General features: G+C 48.3%; 1 protein-coding gene across 1 annotated transcript in view; it reads right to left on the bottom strand.

Moving 5' to 3' along the window:
- The window catches only part of RET (ret proto-oncogene), a 36,512-nt gene extending 12,818 nt beyond the window's left edge, over window positions 1–23,694 (bottom strand). Inside the window, exons 1-13 of the mRNA XM_007955580.1 lie at window positions 23,671–23,694; window positions 22,505–22,541; window positions 18,457–18,720; window positions 16,341–16,628; window positions 13,805–14,046; window positions 12,533–12,728; window positions 11,566–11,765; window positions 7,062–7,320; window positions 5,906–6,031; window positions 5,246–5,356; window positions 4,753–4,875; window positions 3,632–3,888; window positions 741–888 (exon numbers count right to left, since the gene is read on the bottom strand). Coding sequence (XP_007953771.1) covers window positions 741–888; window positions 3,632–3,888; window positions 4,753–4,875; window positions 5,246–5,356; window positions 5,906–6,031; window positions 7,062–7,320; window positions 11,566–11,765; window positions 12,533–12,728; window positions 13,805–14,046; window positions 16,341–16,628; window positions 18,457–18,720; window positions 22,505–22,541; window positions 23,671–23,694 — 2,275 coding nt within the window. The remainder of the gene's footprint in view (window positions 1–740; window positions 889–3,631; window positions 3,889–4,752; window positions 4,876–5,245; window positions 5,357–5,905; window positions 6,032–7,061; window positions 7,321–11,565; window positions 11,766–12,532; window positions 12,729–13,804; window positions 14,047–16,340; window positions 16,629–18,456; window positions 18,721–22,504; window positions 22,542–23,670) is intronic.
- Window positions 23,695–24,476: the final 782 nt, after the last annotated feature.

The raw sequence follows: 24,476 nt of genomic DNA, 5'->3' as shown, positions 1-24,476 counted from the left end.
CCGTATTGATACAGATGGCCCAGACTGCTCAGACACACGGCACATGTTATGTGCAGGCAGTGGCATGTCAGTGGAGAGCTGGACTATAGCATGAGGAGTTCAGACTCATCTGAACCTAGAGGTGGTCTAGACTTCCTTACAGGAAATCTCTCTAGCAGACCCAAGAGTTGTGAAAGGCAGCAGAGAGGCTCGGGGGACTGTTGGTCCAAAATCAAAAGGGCTTTTAATTTTTTAAAACTTCACTGAGTGTTAGTGGTGAAGCAGTACCACTAAGAGTCTTCCAAGGAATAGAGAAGCACATCTTCACCTGCTTCTCTGAAGACTTGGCCTATCTCATCTGTAAGGTGTGCCTGGGCAGGGTGTCCCCAGACTGTGGCCATCAAGAACAGCAAGAAGGCTCTTCAAGAGGCTCCATGGTATGCAGCAGTGCCCACTGGGCTCTTTATATGACTTACCCAGATGCATCACTGACCAGGCAATGACACCCGCAGGAGTGCACAAGGGAGCCCTACATCCAAGCCTATGACAGGTGTGCACATCAGAGCCCCACAACCACACCTACATGGCACAAGTGTGCATGAGAGAACTCCACAGCTCATGCCCATACCAGGACACATGCACAAGGGAACCCCACATCTAGATGGGACAAGTATGCATGAGAGAGCCCTGCACTCACACTTATGCCTGGACAGGTGTGAATAAGGCAGCCCTGCATCTATGCCCACACTGCAATAAGCTACCTTTCAACATTTTCACAGCCACGGTTGTGTAGCCTGCTTTGCCTTTGAGTCGGAAGGCTGTTGCTTTGACCACTTTTCCAAATTCACCTTCTCCCAGAGTTTTTCCAAGGACCAAGTTCTTCCGAGGAAATTCCCACTTTGGGTCCTCCTATATTGGGGTTGAAAGGAAGGGAGAGAAGAGCAGAAGGGAGCAAGAGGTAAGTTCAGGTAATAGGATGGGAAGAAGGTGGATGGATGGGCCCCCAGATCCAGGGCACTGACTATCATCAAGGTCAGCACAGAGTAACTACCACCTCCACAGACAGTAGGACCTGGAGCCAGTCCCAGGGCAGTGCTATAAGACAGTCACCCCTGTCAGGAAGGCAGGAGCTACCAAAGAACCACCTGGATTCAGGGTGCCAGGTGTGGCCTTAGTCCTCAGCCCTATCCTCCCTTATCCTGTGGTGGATTCAGCCTGCCCTCGTCCCTTCCAGTCCACTTACTGTCATTCCAGCAGCTATACCAACTGCTGTGCTCAGAGCAGTTGGGGTCTTATACCAGTGTTACCTGCACTCGTGGGTCTCATGCCATTGTCATCTCCCTCTTTCCAAGACAGTCATAACCCTCTCAGTGAGGGCTCATTTGGACACCAGGCCTGAAGCAGTGCAGACTCCCTCCTGGCAAGACCCACAGAAAGATCAAATCTGCATTTGTGGAGGTTTCTCCAGGAGAGAAGGCAGCTACTTTGCTATTTGTAGCTTACAGTACAGGTGAAAATGCTCTCATATGCAATGGTAACATCAACCATCCCTGCATGCACCATGTTCTCCTATGCTCTCTGCTATCCTACCAAAACCATGTCTACATTTCAGGCCTTCTTAGGACTATGCTAAGTGCCTTCCCAAACTCAAACTCCTCTTATGATGCTCACTCTGAACTCCCACTAGGGTGCCAATGCCCATCAGGACTGAACTGCCTCTCTTGTGCCTGTACAACCAGGTGTGGGTTCATCCCACCATGCTCTCTGCCAGCCTCCTACTGCCTAAAGACAGCACCAACATCAGCCTGGGACCAAAGTCTACCCTTTCTGACACCTGCTTATGCCTCCTTTAGGCAGGAGGGCTGTGAATGTGTTCTAGTTCTTACCTGGTGTCATCAAGAACTGAGAGTTAGGGCACTAGCTAAGAAATGCTGTTACTGTTTCCACCACCTCTATGGTGGCATCTAATAAGCCCCCACTGCACATCAGAGATACACTAATGAGGGACAAGAACATCAGCTAAATCCTTTAAAAATGTTTAAAATGCTATTCTCTCTACTTCATGTAGAAGAACACTAAGGCTGAGAGGCTAAGTCAAGAGTCCACAACCTCAGAACTGAGGAGTGTTGAAGGATGATGCCAGCCTGGGCCCTGGAAGAAAGTCATATAGGTGCCTGGAGGGGCTGCCCCTTCACCTGCATCAATCCTCTCCAGCACCATCCCTCTTGAGAGCCTCACTGCAAACTGTTGGCTCCATGACAGAACCAAGCACTCTTCCAGAAGGCTTGCCTTGGAGGTTAAGCTGTTGGCAGGATGGGCCAGATCGACAGTCAAACAGCACCCTGGGCAAACCAGGAAGCCCAAGGACCAAAGAATCCACCATTTCTGAGCACTTTCTCAATGGCCTAAACCCCTCACCAAGGTGTAGCATGTCACCTAAGCCAGGCCCTGCAGCAGCCCACCCTGGCCAAGGCTCCAGGGTAAACCCACTGGGGGGGCACCTCCTCTGAGTCCCTGGTCTCCTCCTAGCTCCTTATCTATCCAGGCCTAAGGGGATGTACACACATCACACAGATATATACACATGCACAAAAATACACACATGCATATGTGTGCACATGCATGTGTGCACATATGCACAGATTCATGCACTCAAGAATACACACATGCACATAAACATTCACATACACATGTGTGCATGTAAACAGACACATACACACACAACCTAGCCTCTGAGCACTTTCCCTGGTTTCTCCCAGAACCCAAGGTTCAGCTCCTCAAACAAAGGAAAAGGCAGGTCCATCTGTATGCAGAAGGCAGAGGCTGTCCTGCCACAGGGCCACAATGTGGTCAAAGATGCGGAGGCCCCTGGTGGATGCCTCTCCTCAACCTGACTCTGAGGAGCACATTCTGACTGCAGGGCCAGGCCTTCTCCACTTGGTCCTTGGGATTCCCACAAATGAAAGGGCCATCGGAAGCTACAGCTCTCCCCTCCAGCAGGCCAGCAATTCGTCAGCTGCCTGTTAGGCCCTACATAGTCCCTCCATGTTGTGTGTGGCCTCTGGACCGAAGCAGCACACACCTAGGACACCCTGTCCACTGAGACAGACCTGGCCATGCCCTTGTCATTCTCTCTTGCCTGAATCTGAGTAGGGGACCCATGATGGAGTTCCCACTGCTGCTCCAGCTCCATATTTTCCTTGACAGAGTGAACTGCTGAAACATAGGAGGAATATATCCCTCCTTAGCAATCCTCCCCCTAGAGACCTCAACTCCTCAGATAATAAAATTCAAATCTCTCCTCAGAACATTGTGGGCCACTTAGGAACCTCTGAGGAACCTCTTCCTTCTAGCCTTTGGGGAAGTAGCCTCAGGTCCTCTTCCTGATTTACCAGGCCTGGCCTCAAGTCTCATCTGCCTAAACTAGTACCCATCTCCACATCAAACTGCCTCCATGTCCCCAAACCTCAGAGAGTGTCTCTTCAGGCTGGTGAAAGTTGGCTCAGAAAGCCTAGGTTGTCTGTGAGTTCTGAGTGCAAGCTCACAGTGGCAGGGAGCCCTGCAACCAAAATCAGAAGTCAACTCTGCTGCAGGCCCACAGAGAAGGGCTGGCCCAGCTGTGGTGCCCAGTCTTCTGCTGGGGGAGCCTCACCGGGATCTTGAAGGTGTCCACTGAGACCTGGTTCTCCATGGAGTCGAGTGAGGGTCGGCGCGTGCCAGACGAGGAATAGCTGACTGGGAAGGCCTGAGCAGGCCGGCGGAAAGTCATCTCAGCTGAGGCAATGGGTGGCTTGTGGGCATTCTTGTGGTACCGGTGGATGCAGAAGGAGGAGAGCAGCACAGAGACGATGAAGGAGAAGAGCACAGCTGCCGCGATGACTGTGCGGCAGAGTTCGTCACACAGCACCTCTGTGGGCAAGGACTATGTGAGCCCATGTCCTGGGGCTCATTAGCACCTGCAGGAGCCAGCCAGGTGCTCAGGGGCACTCAGAGGCTGACTGAAATGGTTCTCAGCAGCCAGGCAAATGAGGCCCACTGACTTGAAGGTAGTGAGAATAATTTGCCAATGACACTGACCAAGTGCATCATGACTGCCTTCTTAAATGTGGTCACATGCAGCCAGTGTGCCTCACATGGTGGGGTGGGGGGTGGGGGTAAGGCATAGGAGTCCTCCACAGACACACACACATACACACACACACATACAGAGCCTCAGCCACACCCTCTACCAAACCCTGCAGGGCTGAAAGGGAAGCAAATGCTTTTCTCTGTTCCAGATACCTTTGATATTGTCTTTATAAAAAAGGGAAGGGGGGGGGGAAAGTGACTCAGAACCTAACTAAGGCCATGCAATTATAACTCAAACACTGAAAATGTTGCTGGCCTCAAGATAGAAGGCTTTCACTAGTGTGGTCAGCTTGGGCTGAGGGCCAAAGGGTGTCAGAGTCCCTGCATATCTGCTGTCCACTACACTACAGCCCTGGGACAGCCTTCAAGCTGTCTGGTGGACAGCTCACTGAGATACACAATGGAAGAACTGATGCCACTGGATAGAGCTTTGGCCCTGGAAGGCATTCTATGGGGCACTGATGGGGAGACTGAGGCCCAGTCTCACAATCTCACTCAGCTCCCACAGTTTCCTCCCTCTGTGGGGCCTAAGCATTGTAAATATCTGTCTTCCTTGGAGCTTAGGAAGATGTGGGAACATAACTTGGGGTCCTGGCCCTTGTCCACCCTGGCCAAGTCCTCAGCCCTGCCTGGCCTGTCACTTACCTTGGCTATCTTCTGGCTCACAGAAGCACTTCTTATCCTCAGGGAAACAGTTGCAGATGCCATAGCCGGCTTTAATTCCCCGCCGTTCCCCAGGCTCATGACCACCAATGATGCTGCCTCCCCCTGGGGATGCAGACACAATGTACTCAGCCTCCTGCCCAGGCTTACCACTCCTTGACCCCAAGACTTCTTGTCTGAGGTGCACAAAGAGCGCACACCCACTATCAGCATTCTAGGCCTGGAATGAGCAGTGTGTGGAGCTGGTTCCCATAGGAGGTGGGGCAAACTGTCCAGAGTTGAGGGCCTTGCTGGCAGGACAAAGCAGCTGTGCCCAATCAGTACCTTGCACTGGATCCAGGCCCCATGTTTGGGACAGAGCCCTTCTTTTACCTCCAGTGAAAGTTAGGGCCCTACAATATAGCACAGAAGTGGCGACTGGCTGGGTACATATCTACTGCCTCCCACCTTGGCTGTATGCCTGTGGGGCTCTTACGGAGGCAGTCCTGGGGACAAATGTGTAAGTCCTTGCTTTCCACGGCATCACAGTGGCCATCAGGGCAGGTCTTGGTACTGGGGGAGCAGGTTGAGAAGTTCCTGGTGATCCCTGTGACACACAGCAAGCCAGTCATAGCCATGTCAGCATGTACCTTCCCAGGTTTATTGGGAGAGACCCTGGAGGAAGCATCCCTACCCACCCCCCATGGCTTAGTCAGACTATTAGGGTTAGAGGCTCCCCAAGGGCCTCCCCAGCCAATCATGCCTGCTAAGGAAGAGTAGCTGGGGTCTGAGCAGAGAAAGGCACAGGCTAGTATCTTGAGTGCACGTTTAGCCAGGCAGCAAAGAAAAAAACCCATGGTCCTGGGACTGTACCAGGTACACTTCCAGAAAGGAAGGGTGTTGAGGCAGGTGGGCCAAAACTCTCTCAGAGTCTCACAGTGCATGGGAGACCCATGGTGGTGACCCCTCCTGGAGTGGGGCATCTAGAAGAGCTTCAGCTATCTGCACAGGGTATAAAGCATGAGCCATGTGAAGGAGAGCACTAGAATAGAGGTGGCCCAACAAGAAGGCTCTAGGGCCTGTGGATCCTACTTCCCCAGTTCTAAATCATCCTTGGTCTCTGGGCCTCTCCCAGCTGCCATGACATGGGACCTACCTTTTCCATCACCCTGTCTCCATTCGCACCTGCCGGTCAAGGAGCCTAGGCCGCTGCACTCCTCACACTCAGGGCGCCGCTTGCTCACTGCACAGGACAAAGGGCAGCCAGCTGCTTCAGCCACATCTGGAGGGTGGACAAGCAGGGTCAAATGAAGCTGGCCAGCACTATCAACAGGAGGAGCACCAGCTGAGGTGCCCAGCTTTCAAGCCAGGAGGCACGACTCAGCACCAGGGCAGCAGAGCTAGTGTGAGGGCACAGGGCAGTGATGGGACCTAGGACAATGTCCTGTCCATATAGCAATGGGGTGTGGTACCTGCCCACCACAGTTCACAGTCACAAAAAGAAAATTTCTGAGATCGGCCCACTATGGGGAAATGGGGAGAGCAAGGACAGGGAGCCAGGGACAGAGGACAGATTCAGCAAATCAACATATAGAATATCCAGTTAGCTCTGAACTTCAGATAAACAATGAATAATAATAATGTAAGGGACAGAGTTAAGGAGCTCTTCTGGTGTAGTAGGTAAGGCATTTGGCTGCTAACCCCAAGCTCAGTGGTTCAAACCCACCAGCTGCTCCATGGGAAAAAGATGAGGCAATCCACTTTTGTAAAGATTTACAGCCTTGGAAACACAATGGGGGTCACTATGAGTCAGAATTGACTCACTTCCAGTGTTTTTTTTTTTTTTTTTTTTTTTTTTTTTTTAAGGGACATAGTTGGAAGATCTGTCTTTCATGAGAGGACACTCTATGGCATCTTCAAATATTGCATGAGATATACTTATACCAGAAAACTATCTGTTGTTTATCTGAAATTCACATTTAACCAGGGCCATGTTTTTTTTCTGGTGACCCTGAATTAAGTGCATGTCTGGACTATATCAAAGGTATTACTGGTGTTGGGGAGCAGCAGCCACTTGAAGGCAGTTCTTTGTGGAGAAGCTGCTTCACATTCTTCCCGTCCAATCTTTCCACATGGCTGTGAAGTGGAAATTGTTGCTCTGTATGTATGGAAGGCTTAGAGAGTTTCCAGAGCGTGGCACAGGGGAGCCAGAATTGCAGGGTGAAGTTGCTTCATGCCTTCCCCTGCTAGAGTCCCAGCACTAGACTCTAGACCCATGCCCCACCCAGTCCCCTCATGTCCTGGACACTCACATGTCCCTTCCACTGTGACAAGCAGCTGGACCTGGGCCTGCCTACGGGTCTGCCGGTCGGTGGCCACTACTGTGTACTGGAGCTCAGCACAGTCAAGCTGCCGCAGAGCCTCTGGGTCACTCACAAACAGGGTCCCCGTGCTGTCCTCTGCTGAGGTGACCATTCCTAGGGTGCTGTAGTTGGTCCCATAGGGCTGCAGTTTATACTGGACAAGGATGCCGCTGAACTCCAGGCAGTGCTCCACACAGACTTTCCCCACCTAGGTGGAGACACAGGTGTTTCAGCCAGGTGCTGTCAGGGTGTGATTCCATGGCAGGGAGAGGAAATCCTAGACAGCCACTGACCCAGAATCCCAGCTCAGACAGGAGTTACTACCACCCCTAGGAACTCCATCCTTCTGCCTCCCCTGACCACTTAATGCACAGGCCACTTGCACAAAGGGGTGCCAGGCCCCCTTGGCCTGACCATGCTGTTCAACCCATAGCACTACCACCCTGGCCCTGGGATCCAGATTCTTCCAGCATAGGGGTGTGGCAAAGAGTAACAAGGCATGTTGAGGTTTGGTTTGGTGGCAGGAAAGGACCAAGGCAGGCCCTCTAGGGAGAGGTTGACTTCCTCCCACCCTATACCTTCCTCCCTTCGTTCAAGCAACAGAGGTTGATGCATACTTCCTATGCTGCAGCCCGTGCTCAGAGAGCTACACATTTAGTACTGAATGAAGCTGACCAAGGCTCTTGGAACTTACATCCAAGGGATGAACTGCCTCTCCAAAAGCAGATAAACAGGGAAATATATTCCCATCAGGCAATGGGTAATGATGGGCAATGGGTTATTTAGACAAGTTGATCAGTGAAGGGGCTGTCTGAAGGTGATGTGAGCAAAGCTCTGAAGAAGCCAATTCTGGGTAAAAAGTTTCCAGGTGGTTAAAGAAGTATCCAGGTAGATAAAATAGCACATGCAAAGGTCCCAGGGTAGAACAGCTGGGAATTATTTTTACACTTTTTTTTAAATTGAGGTAAAATTCTCATAACATAAAATTCTCATTTTAAAGTAAACACTTTAGGAGCATTTGGTACATTCACAATGTTGTACAACTACCACCTCTAACGAGTTCTAAAACATTTTCATCACTACAAAATAAAATCCATGCCTTTTATGCATTTGTTCCCCTCTACCCCCAGCCCCTGGTGACCATCAATCTGCTTTCTGTCTCTATGGATTTACCTATTCTGGATATGTGATATAAATGTTGTTATGTGCCATCAAGTCGGACCTGACTCATAGCGACCCTTCCTTAGGTTTCCGAGGCAGTATCACTATGGAAGTAGATTGCCCAACCTTCCTTCTGAGGAGTGGCTGGTGGGTTTGAACCGCTAGCCTTTTGGTTAGCAGTCAAGTGCCTTAGGCACTGTGCTATCAGAGCTCCTGTAATATAAATAGAATCATAAAATATGTGGCCTTTTGGGTCTGGCTTCTTTCATTTAGCATAATGTTGTCAAGGTTTGTCCATGTTATAGTAGGTGTCAGTATTTCATTCCTAAAAAGGAATGGCTTTTATAAAAATGGCTGAATAATGTTCCATTGTATGGAAGTACCACAATTTATCCATTTATCTGTTGATGGACAGTTGGGGTATTTCAACCTTTTGGCTATTACGAATAATACCGAGCCCATCTTTCTTAATGCATTCTCTCTGAAAACATAATGAAGAATAATCCTTGAGATTTTGGCAAATTAGGCCCACTTCCTCCTCAAAACAAAAATTCTTCATGTATTTATCCACAGCTGGGAATGTTTGAGAAACAGCACAGTGGTGCCTTCCAGGTTTCCTCATGTCCCCACTGCTTCTTTGTTTCACATCTCCCTCTTCTCAACAACCTGCTTCTCTAGCTGGTTGGGTGGGAATCATTAGCCTGGTGGTAGAGCCAGTCAGCTCAGGGCAGCCACCTGGCCCACCATCCTCACAAAAATGTATAGTAATTTGTGAGACTAGAAACCCCAGACAAGCTCCAAGCTGCCTCAGGATAGCTGAGGTTAGGGGTGGAGGGATCAGCCATAGGGATGCCTGGCCAGATTGTGGACACTTGGAGTGTCTGTGAGGCTCTGAGGAAAGACCTGGCAGTGGGGAAGGGACTTCAGGCTGAAGCAAGTGCTGACAGATGGTAACCTGGAGCCTAACAGGACAGGATGAAGCCCTGAAGAGGCCCATCCTTGGCCTTTGTGGCCCCAGGGGTCTCCATGGTAAGGTGGTCTCTTGTTCCCTCTCCTTATGGCCATGGACTTTGGTGGGTCAAGCCCTCCATGGGATTTTCAAATTGGGCACTTAGAACACTGACCCTTGGCCATGGGACTTGTCTCCCAGTGTGATCTCCTAACCCAAGCTGTGCCAGGGAGGTCTCTGGGACTTGGGCCTTTCTTCTGTGGTTGCTAGGCTGGCTGCCACCACAGAAGAGTCCACCCTTGCTGACTTTGCCATGTAGGTCCTAGAGTGATAAGGCTTTACTTTATAGGTCTGTAAGCTCTCCTCCTACTCCAGACACTCTAGGATGAGGTGGCCATAGTGGGAACCAAGGCCAGAAAGGAAAAGAGGTCTTTGGCCCTCAGCTGACCTAGCCTGTCCCTGCTTAACTCTGTGCCCCTTGAAAACTCACTGTCATCGAGTTGATTCCAACTTATAGAAACCTTATACAACAGAATTGAATTGCCCCATAGAATTTCCAAGGCTGTAAAATTTGTGGAAGCAGATTGCCTCATCTTTCTCCTGCACAGAGGCTATTGTGTTTGAACTGCTGACATCTTAGTTAACAGTGAATGTTTTCACCACTGTGCCACCAGCCCTGTGTTGTTGTTGTTGTTATGTGCCGTTGAGTTGGACCCAACTCATAGGGACCCCTCCTTGGGTTTCCGAGGCAGTATCACTACCGAAGTAGATTGCCCCATCTTCCTTCTGAGGAGTGGCTGGTGGGTTTGAACCGCCAGCCTTCTGGTTAGCAGGCAAGTGCCTTAGGCACTATGCGTGTAGGCCCACCCAAAAGCAGAGCCATCAAATGCTGGATTCCTTTAGGCCCATATTTGACATTACCACAAAAATGGTTGACTAGGTGCGTAGCACTTTCCCATTCACAAAATTCACAAAGCCAGGGCTTGTCTACTTATCCTCAGTACTGCCCAAGGTCACCATCCTTAATTCACAATTTAAAACCTGGGAAAGGGGTGAGTCTTCTGAATATCCTGAATCTTTCTGTGGGGACTTCCTCCCCCACTCTGCCTTATCAGCCCAAGGCCCCTCAACTTATCACTCCTGTTCTACCACTGGGGACTTTATGAAAGTCCTAGGTGGACAGCAGGTGGGCCCTTTGTGCGCTCTACCCAGGCAGCTACTAGGAGTGGATGGGGTATGGAAACCACCCACAGGGATTAGGGGGCAGCCAGTAAAAGTGACATTCAGGAAAGAACTGATCTACACACTCTCCATTAAGAGAACATAGGGTACTAGACCAGGTGCACACTGTAATTGCAGCCAAACAGAAAAATGCTAGGGAAAGACATTCTAGAAAGAACTGCACCAAAGTGTTCAATACTGGTTATTCCTCCATATTCCTTTTCTTTAATGAACATTTATTACTTTTTAATTTTCTACTTCTATTGTTTTCCAATAACAAGTGTAACATAAGCTCTTTAGAAAATACATTTGAAAGATGTAAAAAAGTGGAAGGCTCTGCCCTTTCTACCAGAAGGAGCCACTGTTAATTGCTGTCTTTGCTCACACACTTGCAAATTCTTATCCATGAAGATCTGTTTTGCATAAATGGAGTCATATGAGACCAACTGTTCTGCAAACCACTTTTTCCCTTAAAGAACAGCTATCTTGAGTCAGGATATATAGATTTACTGGCCTTGCTCTTACATTAGTGTGTGTGTGTATGTATGTGTGTGTGTATGTGTGTGTGTATGTGTATATATATATATATATATATATATATACACACACATATATATATATGTGTATATATATATATATATATAAACCTCACTGCCATAGAGTCAGTCCCAACTCATAGCAACCCCTTCTTGGGTTTCTGAGGCAGTATCTCTACAGAAGTAGACTGCCCAGTCTTGCTTCTTAGGAGTGGCTTGTGGGTTTGAACCACCAGCCTTCTGGTTAGCCATCAAATGCCTTAGGCACTATGCCACCAGAGATCCTATACTAGTATATAAGAAGTCTTAAAGATGCCCCCAAAAGGAAAAGAAGAAAGAAAGAATAGCCCAAGGACTACACCAGCTCTGCCACTTTGACCTTTCTAGGCCTTCCCTGCCCACTGCCCACCTCCCTGGCCCTGTATTCAGGGCTATAACATATGCCAGCTCTGTGCACTGGTTGGGTAGAGAAGGAGCATGGCTCATACGCCAGCACTGTTTTCTACCTTCTAATCAAACACCACAGAGCACCTACTAGGACCCCAACTCTCCATGCTCCCCAGCAGGTAGCACTTAGTGGGCTCACCTGGGCAAAGCGGTGGGCCCTCCTGCTCACCACAAAAGAGTAGGCACTGGGGAAACGTAGACTGATAGGCAGCACAGAGACGTTGAAGTGGAGAAGCAGGAAGCTATCACCAGGGCCCTGGAAGTCAGAGTCATTCACCAGCACAGCCAGCTGCAGGGTGTGGCTCTCTGAGATGAGGAGGCTCCGGTTGAGTACAAGCCCTGTGATAGGTGAAGGGGAGAGAGATGATTCCTGAGATATCTCTGGGCCATGGGCCATACCCCATGCCCACTGTGCATCTTCTCTCAGAGGCACAGCCCTATGCTCATACGCAGCCTAGTACACAGGTGACAGGCCTGGAGCTGTGCCAGATTAGAACCGCTATGTTTCACCAGGCTGGATTGGGTGCCCCAACAACCGTTTTGAGCTAGGAGATGACTTGTGTGTGTGGGTGTGAGACAGTGAGTGTGTATGTGTTTGTGTGTGTGTGTATATGTTGAATGGGGTTAAGGCACATGTGGTTAGTATCTGGAAGGTGGTCCTAAGCACATATAGGTAGGGTTGGAGAGTTAGGGTATTAGGTAGGTAAGGAAAGGCCATTTTATATAAGCTGCCCATCAAGCACATGTGCACTGTAGGCATATAGAGTTTAACTTGCTAGAGCATTACCATCTCAGAATCCCCCACTCAAGGCATGAGAGATGGCTACTGTGCAGCAGCTCCTATTAATAGGGATCTGTTGGTAGTATATGTGTGTGTTTGGGTTTATAAGTGTCAACAATTCACTGGCACCTCAAGCCACCTTGGGAGTGACAGACAGGTACTAACAAGGACATATGGATCTGTGTGGGTGATGAGCACAGGGTCTAATGTGAGCAGCTGAGGAAAGAGAGTAGCATATGAGACCTCACAGACCCAGGAAGGGCTGGGGCAGAGAAGTGGGTGTGAATGCACGGAGCTGTGTGCCTAGAAGAATAGCCCCTCTTACTGTATTCATGCACTGTAGCCCGCACGAAGCTGCTGTTGCCTGGTGCCAAGGTCTCATTGGGCATGTGCTCCACACGGAAGGTCTGGCGTGCCCAGGCATCCCCAGATAGCAGCTTACTTGTGTACCGCTTCAGGAGCTCCCCAGATGCTGGCACCACATCTGCATCGAAGACCTGCAGTGTGGCCACTACAGTGCCCTACAGAGAGCAGGATGTCATGTCAGGTTGGGAGACAGGGACTCCTTGGCATCCCCACACCTTGCCCACAGATGGGCCCCCATTGCCCCTCAGATCTTGTGAGGGTGTGTGTGTGCACTCTGGAACAGCCCACAGGGGCCCAAGCATGTGGTCCTCAGAGTTCTGGCTGTGGGGACAGATTGAGTTGGGGTGAAATCCCAAGAGGCCTCCCTGTACAGAGGGTAGGATAAGAGTGCTTGCAGACTTTCCACAGGGCTCAGTGGGGCAGATGCCATAGAGCTCTGCTCATACATCTCACATAGCACCCCTACTCTGCCCTGAGGAAGCTGAGCCAAGTGGGTAGGGGTCAACCTGAGACCACACAGTGGCAGGATCCAAGACCAGGTAAATATCAGATATGTCCTTCCAATACCCTCCCCACGCCAGGCTAGAGGGTGTCTCCAGGAAGATTCAGAGTACCTCTCTACTCAAGAGACCTCCCCATTTATTCCTAGAATGCTTTATTACTTCCTACCTCACCTGCCAAAAGCTGCCCCTGGGTGCTCAGAGAAGTAGGCAGAGTTCACACAACATGGGGGGCCTGGTCACCCCATCCTGCTACTGTGCTGACTGTAGGCCTGGCTGCAGGAAGCCCAATGCCCAGCAGGTGGCAGTCACACTCTACTCTGTGGACTCAGGCTGGGGAGAGGTGGGGGTTGTGTGGATCAGATCTGGAGATCCCTGTAGAACTACCCTGTTTAGCTCCAATCCCTGGCCTTCTCTCCTGTGAGCCTCAGCTGCCCCTCTCCTATAAGGACTGCAAGGATGGAAGGGAGTGCTCCTCAGGCAGCAGGGCTGGGCTGTATGAACTCAGGAACCCACAGACATGCTCAAGGGGCTGTACTGCACTTTCTCTCCCTCCTCTTCCTCTGTCCTAGAAGCTGGGAGTAAACTGTCATAGACAAATGGACAGATAGACAGATAGTTGGACAGATAGACACATGGCTAGATGAACAGCTGAACAGACAGAGGAATAAATGGACAAATGGAGACAAAGACATCTGAAAAGGCAGACAGATGCAAGGACGGACAGGCACCTCCTTCCGCTTGAACTCCACCACAGCGCTGGCGGTGTCGAGTCCCCCAAGGAAGGTGGGCGGCGAGTCGTCCTCATCATACACAGTCACAGGGAATGGCACCATCACTTCCTCCTCACGGGCACCATCCTGCACTGTGCACGCAGCCACCAGTTCATACTTCTCCCGCTGCTCTCGGTCCAGGGCCCAACGTGTGCTCACCTCCAGGCTGTCTGGGGTGCACTGGAAGGGCAGGAGCTCACCTGGGACCAAGTAGACCAGGATCTGATGACCAAGACTGGGCAGCTGGGGCAGAGATGGGCGAACTGCCTTCCTTGGGGGGAGGGGTCTGAGATCTGGGATCTGATGGGGAACATGTCAGCTCTCATGCATGCTGGCCCCCAAGTGGCCCTGTGCCTGCCTACTTGGCCCCACTAGTGTTATTGGAAGGGCAGGATAAGGGGCCTGTGCTGAACAATCAAAGATATCCAAGGTGGATCTCTATGAACCACTGCTTAGTGTTCAATGTCTCCCAGGGCCTGAGCCACCTGTACTCTGGGGGCCTAGAGTGATGCTGCTTGGGAGTGGCTCTGGCACAAGCCAGGTTGAAGGCCCAGATATCCAGTTATGGGTCTTGGATGTTTTTTAAAAAATAATGTTGGGAATTTTTAAAATTATGGAAGCAAAACGTGCTCACTTTAGAGAGTGTGAAAAATAACATGCCACAATCCCATTTGAAAAACAAAAACAGTGGATATGTGTGCACCATCAGACAGGGCTAATGCAAATTCATAACAACTCGGCTCCACTACATCCTGTAGTGTGGCCAATCCATGCCTTAGTTTCCTTGCTATACAATGGGGCAATGGTAGTCAAGGTGCCCATCCTGCTCTGCTTGCTGACATCCAGGGACTATAGTCATCTTCCAACAAGCACAATATACTCTCTACCAGAGCCCTGCCTAGAATCCACCCTCAGGAGAAAGCCCAGGAAAGGTGTACTACTGGATACTGGAGGTCACACCAGTGAGACAGCCACCTACAGAGGTACTGCATAAACTCTGCTCCCTGGGGTAACATGCTTTTCACACAGAGTCACGGATTATATAGAAACCTGGAAATTCTTACCACATAATGCTTTCCTCTACTCTTTCTGAACACAAAACACATATTAAGCACAATTTAAATGTGTATATTTTAGTGAAAAGGGCAGCATGTAAAGCCACATGCTGTGCTAATGGTCTAGCACAAAGATTCTAAACCATGAAAAAGGAGAAGAGGTGAAAAGCATGTGGGTGAATGCTCTTCTGACTCCATCTAGAATTTCTACAAATTTCTTTGGTGGAAAGCATAGTTTGACTCTGTTCTACTGCTCTGACCTGTTTGAGCCTCAGCCCCTAAGTCACTTTCTCTCTGCCTCTACTCAGATCCACTCCAGTCTACCTCCAACCTTCCCTCCTTATAGCTGCTTAGGCAGAATCCCTAGAACCAGGCTTATATCCTTTTTCCCTCAGCATCCCATATGTGGTGGCATAGGGCATGAGGCATCTGATTGCTAACCAGAAGCTGGTGGTTCAAACCCACTAGCCACTCCTTGGAAGGAAGGTTGGGCAATCTACTTCTGTAGTGATACTGCCTCAGAAACCCAAAGAGGGGTCACTATGAGTCGGACCCAGCTCAACGGCAGTGAGTTTGTTTTTGAGTAAGGAAATCTAGCTGGCTCTCCCTTCAAAATGTGCCAGAGCCTGCCTGCATCTCAGCTCCTCTGTTCCTACCATTGGTCCTGCCCCCATCCTCATGTACCCACTTTGGTCTAGGGCCCAACATGTGCTCACCTCCAGGCCATCTGGGGTGCAGCGGAAGGGCAGGAGCTCACCTGGGACCAAGCAGACCAGGATCTGACGACCAAGACTGGGCAGCTGGGGCAGGGATGGGTGAACTGCCTTCCATGGGGGGAGGAGTCTGGGATCTGACCAGGAACATGTCAGCTCAAATGCATGCTGGCCCTCAGGTGGCCTTGGCCCCACTAGTGTTATTCGAAGAGCAGGATAAGAGGCCTGTGCTGAACTATCAAGGAGGTCCAAGGTAGATCTCCATGAACCAGTGCTTAGTGTTCAACATCTCCCAGGGCTTGAGCTACCGGCACTTGGTAGCCTTGTAAATGGCCCCCTGCTTCTTCCTGAAACCTGCCTACCCAAATCATTCCCAATACAGGAACCAAAACCCTTCCGTAGTTCTCATGTCCCTCAGAGGGACAGCCTTGACAATCTTCATGGTTCACCCTCTCCCTATATGTCTCTACCATTGCTACCTTTGTCCCTGACCCCTAAGGCTCTCTGCTTTTCCTGTGCCCAAGACAAGAGTTCTCTTCATCCTCTGTGGAAACAAAGGTTCCAGCAGGCAGAGTATCTGCCTGCTTTGTTTGTGGTTGCATCCTAAGTCATTAGAACACAACCTGGCCCACGGCAGGCATGTGAAAGATTTTTCTAGAACATCAAGGAAATGGACAGTGTGATGGTGGAATGGACATAAATGCCTGGCCAGTGGGCTACACTCACCTCCTAGGAGCCGGTAGGCCACACTGACATTGGGGCAGAAGAACTGCACAGGCAGCAGATGGAACTGGTGGAAGGTGCCAGGAGGCCTGTTCTCTCGGATGCGGAAAGACAGGCCTGTCTCTGGGAAGCAGAGATCCCTGGGTTTCAGGGACCTACAGGCCGGGAAGGAGGCATTGATGAAGGAGAAGTACACACGGGCACAGCCTGGCCACTGGCACTCGCCCTCACGCATGGATGCTGGTGAGAGGAAGACCTGGAGATGGATGGTGAGCAGGGGGAACCCGCCATCTGCAGAGAAAAAGTCATCAGAGCCTGTGGGCACCAGGACGGAGGAGGGGGGCATTGTTATGGGTTGCTATAAAACTCAGTCGTCAGGGTGTTCCAAGGGCTCTACTGAACTGACCACCATGGCCCAGTGCTTCCCATCACCCTCTCCCACTCCCCCTTCCTGCACCTGGGGCCTCAAGGTCCAGAGATCTTGCTCCTTCTATATGAGTACCAGTGTCTCACAGTCCATCTTCTCTGGCCATTCAGACTCCACTCAGATGTTCTTTCAAAAGGCCACCATGAGCTCTGTATCTAACTCCCCTCATGCCACTCTATCATCCCTATCACATCACTGTCCCCCACAAGGGGTGACTTGAGCACTTCCCCCAACTCCCACAGGTGGGCAGCTTCTCCAAGGCCTGCTCCTGCAAAACTTGGTGCTGTCTCCCCTCCCCAAGTGGTTTTGTTGTGAAGGCTCTGCTGAGACACAGACCCATGGACAGATTTCCCCAGTACTGAAAGGGAAGATTTCCAGCACATTCCATCAATGCTGCATCACAGCAACTTCCCCTCCAGTGAGGTCTCGATCTCCATTGGAGAGCTCTTCCTTGAGTCCTTGTCTAGCCTTGTAGAAGTGTTGCTCCTCACATCTGCTGCTTCTACATTCTTTAGAGTTCTCATTGCTTCTTGTTTACCCATACTCTGTTGCTTCAATCTCCAATTTTAACTAATAATTCATTATATAAACACTCCCTGTTAAGTATGATTTCTTTCCTGATAGGACCTTGAAGAATATAGAGGCCTCTCTCAAATCACAACCATGGAAAAGAGATCCTGTTAAGCACAGACCCATGCACTTTGTTCTATAGCAAACTTCACTTGGGGCTCCACTCCAGGGAATTCCAGATCCTGTGTGTACCACACAGGAAGCTCAGGGTGAAGATAGCAGGGACTAAGTAACTGCTGAGCTGAGACCCAACTCTGATGTGACCTCCACACTTGCCCTTCCACAGACTTCTCCCATCTTGTGGTACTGCTTTACCTGGCACCAAGAGCAGTCGTTCTACCTAGAAAGGTACATTACCTCCCTTGTGTTTATAGCATGCTGCCTATCTCCCATCTTTGGACTGCTGCGAGGGCCACATGAGGTCACAATAGTCCCATTAGGTAGAGAAGTGGCACAGAAGGTGGGAGACACTGGTTACACTATCACCCTGTCGTGCCAAGAGGCAGGCTTGGACACGTGGCCTAGACTCCAAGTGGACTCCTTTGTAGTCTTCCTCCTTCTCTTTCCCCCGAGCACCTCAGCCTGGCCAAGCCCCTGCAAGGCCTCAAATGCATGCTGCTGTGGCTAGGAAGACAGGCTGTTTGTGGAAACTGCTACTTCCCCAGCACACTCATGGTCATTTGCTTAATAGAAATCCTAGAGTTTTCCTAAGTCTTCTTACCCCTCAATTATTTTTTAAACCAATTGGAAAAGGCTCCTGGATTTGTCATGCAGAGGGCCCTGAAGGCATACACACAGTTCTCCAAATATCCCAAAAGCCTCAGAGAGCCAAGAGTCATCAGTGACTCCCAGACTCATCGTGGCTTCCTCACCAAGCAGGATATTGGCAGGCCAACCTCACTTGGCCCCTCACATGCCAAGACTTGTGGAGGAAAAGCTGTGCTGATTCCCCTGGATTTGAGTGTGGGTGAGACAGGGCTAGAGAGAAGTGAAGATGAGTAGGAACAGTGGGATGTGATGGAGGTGGAGCAGGGTGAAGTAGGGTAGGGTGAGATGGGACAGGAGTGGGGATGGGGTGGGATGGGGAGATGGAGGCAGGTGAGACAGGAGCTGCTCACTCACTTCGGGAGCTGAGTTTCTCCCAAGTGTTCTGGTCCAGGCTCTGGTTCAGGTAGAGGAGGCCCTTGTCCTCCTGAATGCAGATCCAGTTGTTCTCATGGAGCCGTGAGCGGTAAGCACCATAGAGGTATTGGCCCAGTTGGAAGTTGGGCACCTCGCCAGGCAAGTCTTGAAGCGTGTAGACATAAAGCAGGGGTGTGCCAGCTGGCTGGTCCACATATAGCTTCTCCCAGTAGGTATCCCTCGAAAAGTAGAGGCCCAGTGGGGCTGTGGAGGCAGGAGAAATCAGAGGGTTGGGAGGCAAGGACATTCTCTCACCTGAAACCACATTCAGCCCTCTAGGAGAGCCCCAGGCCTGAGGAAGCATCTCAACCAAACCACCATTCCCACAGAAGTTTTACTTCACACTATGATAAAGACTTCTTCCCAGACATTAAGAAAACAAAACAAAACAAAACAAAACAAAATCCTCAATATAAAATTCTGATCCCAATTAAAAAAACAAACAAACAAAACTCACTGCTATTTAGTTGGTTCTGAATCATAGCAACCCCTCCTTGAGTTTCTGAGGCGATATCTCTACAGAAGTAGATTGCTCAGTCTTCCTTCCAAGGAGTGGCTGGTGGGTTTGAACTGCCAGGCTTCTGTTAGCAGTCATATGCCTTAGGCACTATGCCACCAGAGCTCCTTCTGAGCCCAATAGGAATTTCTAATCTTTAATCATAAATACAAGTATTATTAACACACAATTATTTCTACAGGTAAGCCCTGACCGAAAACACTTTTATAAAAGAAAAAGGTGGTGAAGGGGAAGATTATAAAATGATTGCAAAGTCATTCTAAATTATGCAAGTTTGATAAATGCATGAGCCATGCACAAGATGGAGGTCACACACGCTCAGAACAATTCACCTGGGCAGACAGTCAGAAAGAGGTGTGCAGGCCAAACATATATACAACATTTTCTAAGATAGTCATAATTACTTATCTAAAGTTAAACATACTCCTACAATGTTGTTGTTAGCTGTTCTTGTGTTAGTCCTCAATTCATGGCAACTTCATGCCTGGGTGTGTGCCATCCTCATCATGGGCTGTGGATCAAGCCATAGGGTTTTCATTTTCTTCCCAGTCTAACTCAGTCTTGAAGCTCAGCTGAAATCCATTCAGCATTATAGCAAAATGAGTGGCGCTGTGCATGAGGTACATTGACCAGGAATTCAACCTGGGTCTCTGTATGGAAGGTGAGAATTCTACCCCTGAACCACCACTCCTACCATACAACCCAGCAGTCCCACTCTACTCATTTAAAAGAAAAAACAAAACATATATCCATCAAATGACTTAATTATAAATGACAAGATCAGTCACAACAGCCAATAATGAGCATGATGCAGATGCCCACTGCAGTGATGGATACACAGTGAGTGGTGTGTTCCTGGCATGGAACCACTCAGCAATGAGGAACGACCTGCTGTGACCTGACCTTGGAGATACCAGGCTGAAGAGAAGCAGCTAGCAAACAAGAAGAATGCATAGGCATGATTCCAGACTGATTTCAGGGGATGATCTGACAGACTGGCTGCCTGGGGTAAAGAAGGGAATGAGACAGAAAATGGCAGGAGGGAGCTTCCTGGGTACATATATATATATCATTATGGGGTACGGGACATAATGTATATCCATTTGTCAAAACTGTACATCTAAGACAGAAATTTCACCTTAGAAAACTGAACAAATTTTCATTGAGGAGTGTGGGTAGTGAGGTATAAGCAATACAATAAAGACAAAATGGACACTGTTACTGTATCTGAAAATTTCAAATTTCAAAATTCAGAAAGGTCACTGACTGTTGAAAATATACCCCAAAACAGATAAAATAGTGACCATAAAGTCCAGTAGCTTCCCCTTTGTCACAAAGACATCTGTTAGCACCTGGTTAGCAGTCAAATGCCTTAGGCACTATGCCACCACAGCTCCTTAACCATAAATTAGTCCAAGTTTTATCTTGTGCACAGAATTTCACTTCAGATAATTTCCACTGCTTTCTGAGTAATAACCCTGGGAATTCCCTTACCTTTATTATTTTAAAACCTCAAGACCACACTGGAGGGTTTGTTCAAATGACTGGGAGCCAGAGAGACCACCTAGTATCCTGAAATTGGCTAATCTCAGAAAGAGGAGAATGATTCCTTCAATCATGTAGGAACTCAAAAACAAACACACACACACACACACACAACCAAATTCACTGCCATTGAGTCATTCTGATTTATAGTGGCCCACTGGGTTTCCAAGGCTGTAAATCTTTACGGAAGCAAACAGCCACTTCTGCAGAATGGCTGGTGGGTTTGAACCACAGATCTTTTGCTTTTCAGCCAAATGCCTTAACCACTAACACTTAACCAGAGATCCTTTGTTGAGACTAGGCAATGATTAATTTTGTTTCTTCTTCTTCTCCTTAAAAGCTTCATTTTAACTAGCTTGCATTGTGCTATTTGCTATTTAGTTTAGTTTTGTTTTCTTTTTAATGTTTTTTTGGTAATTTGGGTGAAGAGTTACAGAAAATATCAGTTTTCCTTTTAACAATTCACACATTTTACTTCACACCACTGATTGGAATTCCCACAATGTAACATCACTCATCCCACTTCCACCCTGTGTTTCCTGTTTCCATTCCTCTTCCTTTCCTATAGGATCCCTGGTGGCATAGTGCCTAAGGCATTCAACTGCTAACCAGAGTCTGGTGATTCAAACCCACCAGCCACTCGTTGGAAGGAACATTGGGTGATCTTAGCTGAAAGCAAACCAAGTTCTGCAGTCTGAAATTGACAGAACATGCAATCAAGAAGTGTTGATTATCACTGGTGACTGGAATGCAAAAGCTGGAAACAAAGAAGAGTTACCGTTAGCTGGAAAATATGGCCTTGGTGATAGAAATAACACTGGAAAGCACATGATAGAGTTTTGTAAGAGCAATGACTTATTTATTGCAAATACTTTTTTTTCAACAATATAAGCAATGATTTATACACATGGACTTCCCCATATGGAATACACAGGAATCAGACCGACTACATCTGTGGCAAGACGCAATGGAGAAGTTCAGTATCTTTGGCCAAAACTTTTAATCCAAAACAGGAGCTGATTGTGAAACAGACCATCAACTGCTCATATGCATGTTCAAAGTTGAAGTTGAAAACAATTAAAACAAGTCCATAAGACTCAAAATATGACCTTGATAATATCGCTCCTGAATTTAGAGACTATTTAAGGAATAGATTTGATGCATTGAACACCTATGATCAAAAACGAGAGGAACTGTGGGATGACATCAAGATCATCATCCATAAAGAGAGCAAGAGGTCATTAAAGAGACAGGAAAGGAAGAAAAGACCAAAATGGATGTCAGAGCAGACTGAAACTTGCCCGTGAGTGGAGAGCAGCTAAAGTGAATAGAAGAAATGACAAGATAAAAAAGCTGAACAGAAGATTTCAAAGAGCAGCTCGAGCACATAAAGCCAATTACTATAAGGAAATATGCAAAGACCTGGATTTAGAAAACCAAAAGGGAAGAACATGCTCAGCATTTCTCAAGCTGAAAGAACTGAGAAAAAAATATAAGCCTCGAGTTGCAATGTCAAAAGATTCTGTGGGCAAAATATTAAATGATTCAGGAAGCATCAAAAGAAGATCGAAGGAACACACAGAGTCACTGTACCAAAATGAATTGTTCAATGTTCATCCATTTCAGGAGGTGGCCTATGATCAAGACCCAATGGTATTGAAGGAAGAAGTCAAAGCTGCACTGAAGAAGATTCAAAATGGAGTCTTGTCAGTAAGCACCACGCTATTTCCCTCTGCAATCTAAGTGCTTGAAAAACTAGGTACAGCAGTTGGAGTTATGGATTTTGGTGCTCTGAACAGCTCACTGAATCAGAGTGCACCAAACACAGAAGAGCAGAATTAGAGGAAAGGCACAGGGAGATTATTTAAGAAAGAGCTACCTGGCGGAGGACGGACAGGAAGCCAAGAGAGGCCATTGGAAACTTACCTGGGGCAGCCACTGACTGGCGGGTGAGGGCAGCCACCTGAGATCCCCATGAGCCAAGAAAGAAGACACCCTATATCAGCATACCAGTGACCACTCTAACATCCCAGCAAACAGCCCCAAGGATCTGCCTCCAGCACCTGATTTTATCAGTAATTTGGGTCACCTAAGTTCAAACGGGCGTGCACAGCACCACTGAAACTCAAGCAGAGAGCTCACTGTTGCGTCAGGAGGGTGAGCTTGCTCCCCTTTCAGCGAGTCACTGAGTGGGCTTGGGTCAGCCTGGGAGACATTGTGTTTATCTTTGTCACTGATATCGGGATCACAGTTTACTAGCAGGTACTCCCCTGACTACAACACAGCTGAAATCGCGCACATGTTTGGCACCGAAGGAGGGTGGCATCACAGAAAAACTCCTGAGTCATTAGCAGTCTGGCGGGATTGCACCAGCGCCACGGGCAAATGGGATGGGGAGAGAGAGAGGAAGCTGCAGCTGATTGTGGTTCCAGGAATTTGCCTTGCATAGGCTTTTTGTGCTGAGGGGCCTCAGAAGCTGGGTCTTTGAGTGTGCCTGAGCCTGGTGGAAAGTGGCAACTCCCTAACAACAGGAATCTTTCCTGAGATTGAGCTTCAGTCTTGTGAATAACTATGTCATCAATTTGCCTGCGCAAAACCCTAGGAACTGACCCTAGCAAAACCAAGCTTTCCTTCTTCTGGTAACGCCTTCTTCACCAATAATATCACTCATTCAATAGAAGAAACCATATTCAGCCAATTACCATAAAACCTCCCTCTTCAAACTCTAAACCTTCTTTATGACAAACAGAAACACACATCCCATTCGACACAGTGATTCCACCATCACAAAGAAAACAGCAGAGCAACCCAACATACCTGAATCAATAATAAAATACACCAGCTTCACCTTTTTAAAATATTAAACCATAAAAACAAGACAAAATAAATAAAAAAGTAACCAACAGCTAGAGACAACCTAAAGAGACAGTGCTCTACCAGATTCCAGGGGCTTATGAAGAGGTTCTGCTTTCCAGTAAACCCAAGAGCTCTCCAGACCTGCATGACTGAAAAGGTGCGACACGCCTCTTGTTACTCTTATACCCCACAACCACTTGGTGAACAGAGATACAGCTACCTCCCACTCCACTCACCTTGTGGGCCCGCAGGAACTCCATCCCAGTCTGTGTGCTCAGACGGAGCCTGGGTGTCCTGTCCTGTCCTCTGCTGATTTTTTTTTTTTTTTAATTTTAATTTTTTCTTCTTTTTCTCTTTCTTTTTCCTAGCATGTGTGGGTGTTTTTTTTTCCCCCTTTTTTCATTTTTCTTTTTCTCAGGGTTAACCATGTTCTGGGTTGGGTTTTTTGTTGTTGTTGTTGCAATTTTCCCATTTTTTCTTCATTATTCTCCTTCTCTACCTTTTTTCTCTTAGTGCCCTATCCCCAGATATTTCAGGTTTTCTTCTTCTTTTCTCCCCTCTTTCTTTTTTTTTGGTTATTGTTCCTGTGTGATTACATGGTGTATTTTTGTACATGTGCTTTTAGTTTTTTGATGGTTATTCAATTGTATTTTTTATCTAACTGAGCAGGAGACAGCAACAGTTCCCATAAGATCCAAGTACACCCACACCTCCTGCAACTTCACTTACTGAGCAAGAGCCAGTACCTCCTTCTCCACCAACGGGCCAACAATAAAAAACTACCAAGAAGAGCTTGAATCACCCTTGGCTGCTCTCCACAAACAATTAACAGATATCTTAATACAATACCACAATGCCTCAGAGACAACAGACCATCACAGTCCACACAAAGAAGCAGGATAAAGTGGTAGAAACAAGGGAACAGGATACAGACCCAGAACACACCCCTGAGGAAGAAGCAGCATTGGAACTCTCTGATAAGGAATTCAAAAGAATTATATTTAGTTATCTTCAACGGATTGAGAGACAGACGAAAGAAAAC

Source organism: Orycteropus afer, unplaced genomic scaffold (genome assembly GCF_000298275.1).
Source record: "Orycteropus afer afer isolate SDZICR_OR568_19922 unplaced genomic scaffold, OryAfe1.0 scaffold00512, whole genome shotgun sequence".
NCBI classification, from domain to species: domain Eukaryota; kingdom Metazoa; phylum Chordata; class Mammalia; order Tubulidentata; family Orycteropodidae; genus Orycteropus; species Orycteropus afer.
Note: the sequence above shows the minus strand (reverse complement) of the source record. Positions and strands in the feature narration are given on the sequence as shown.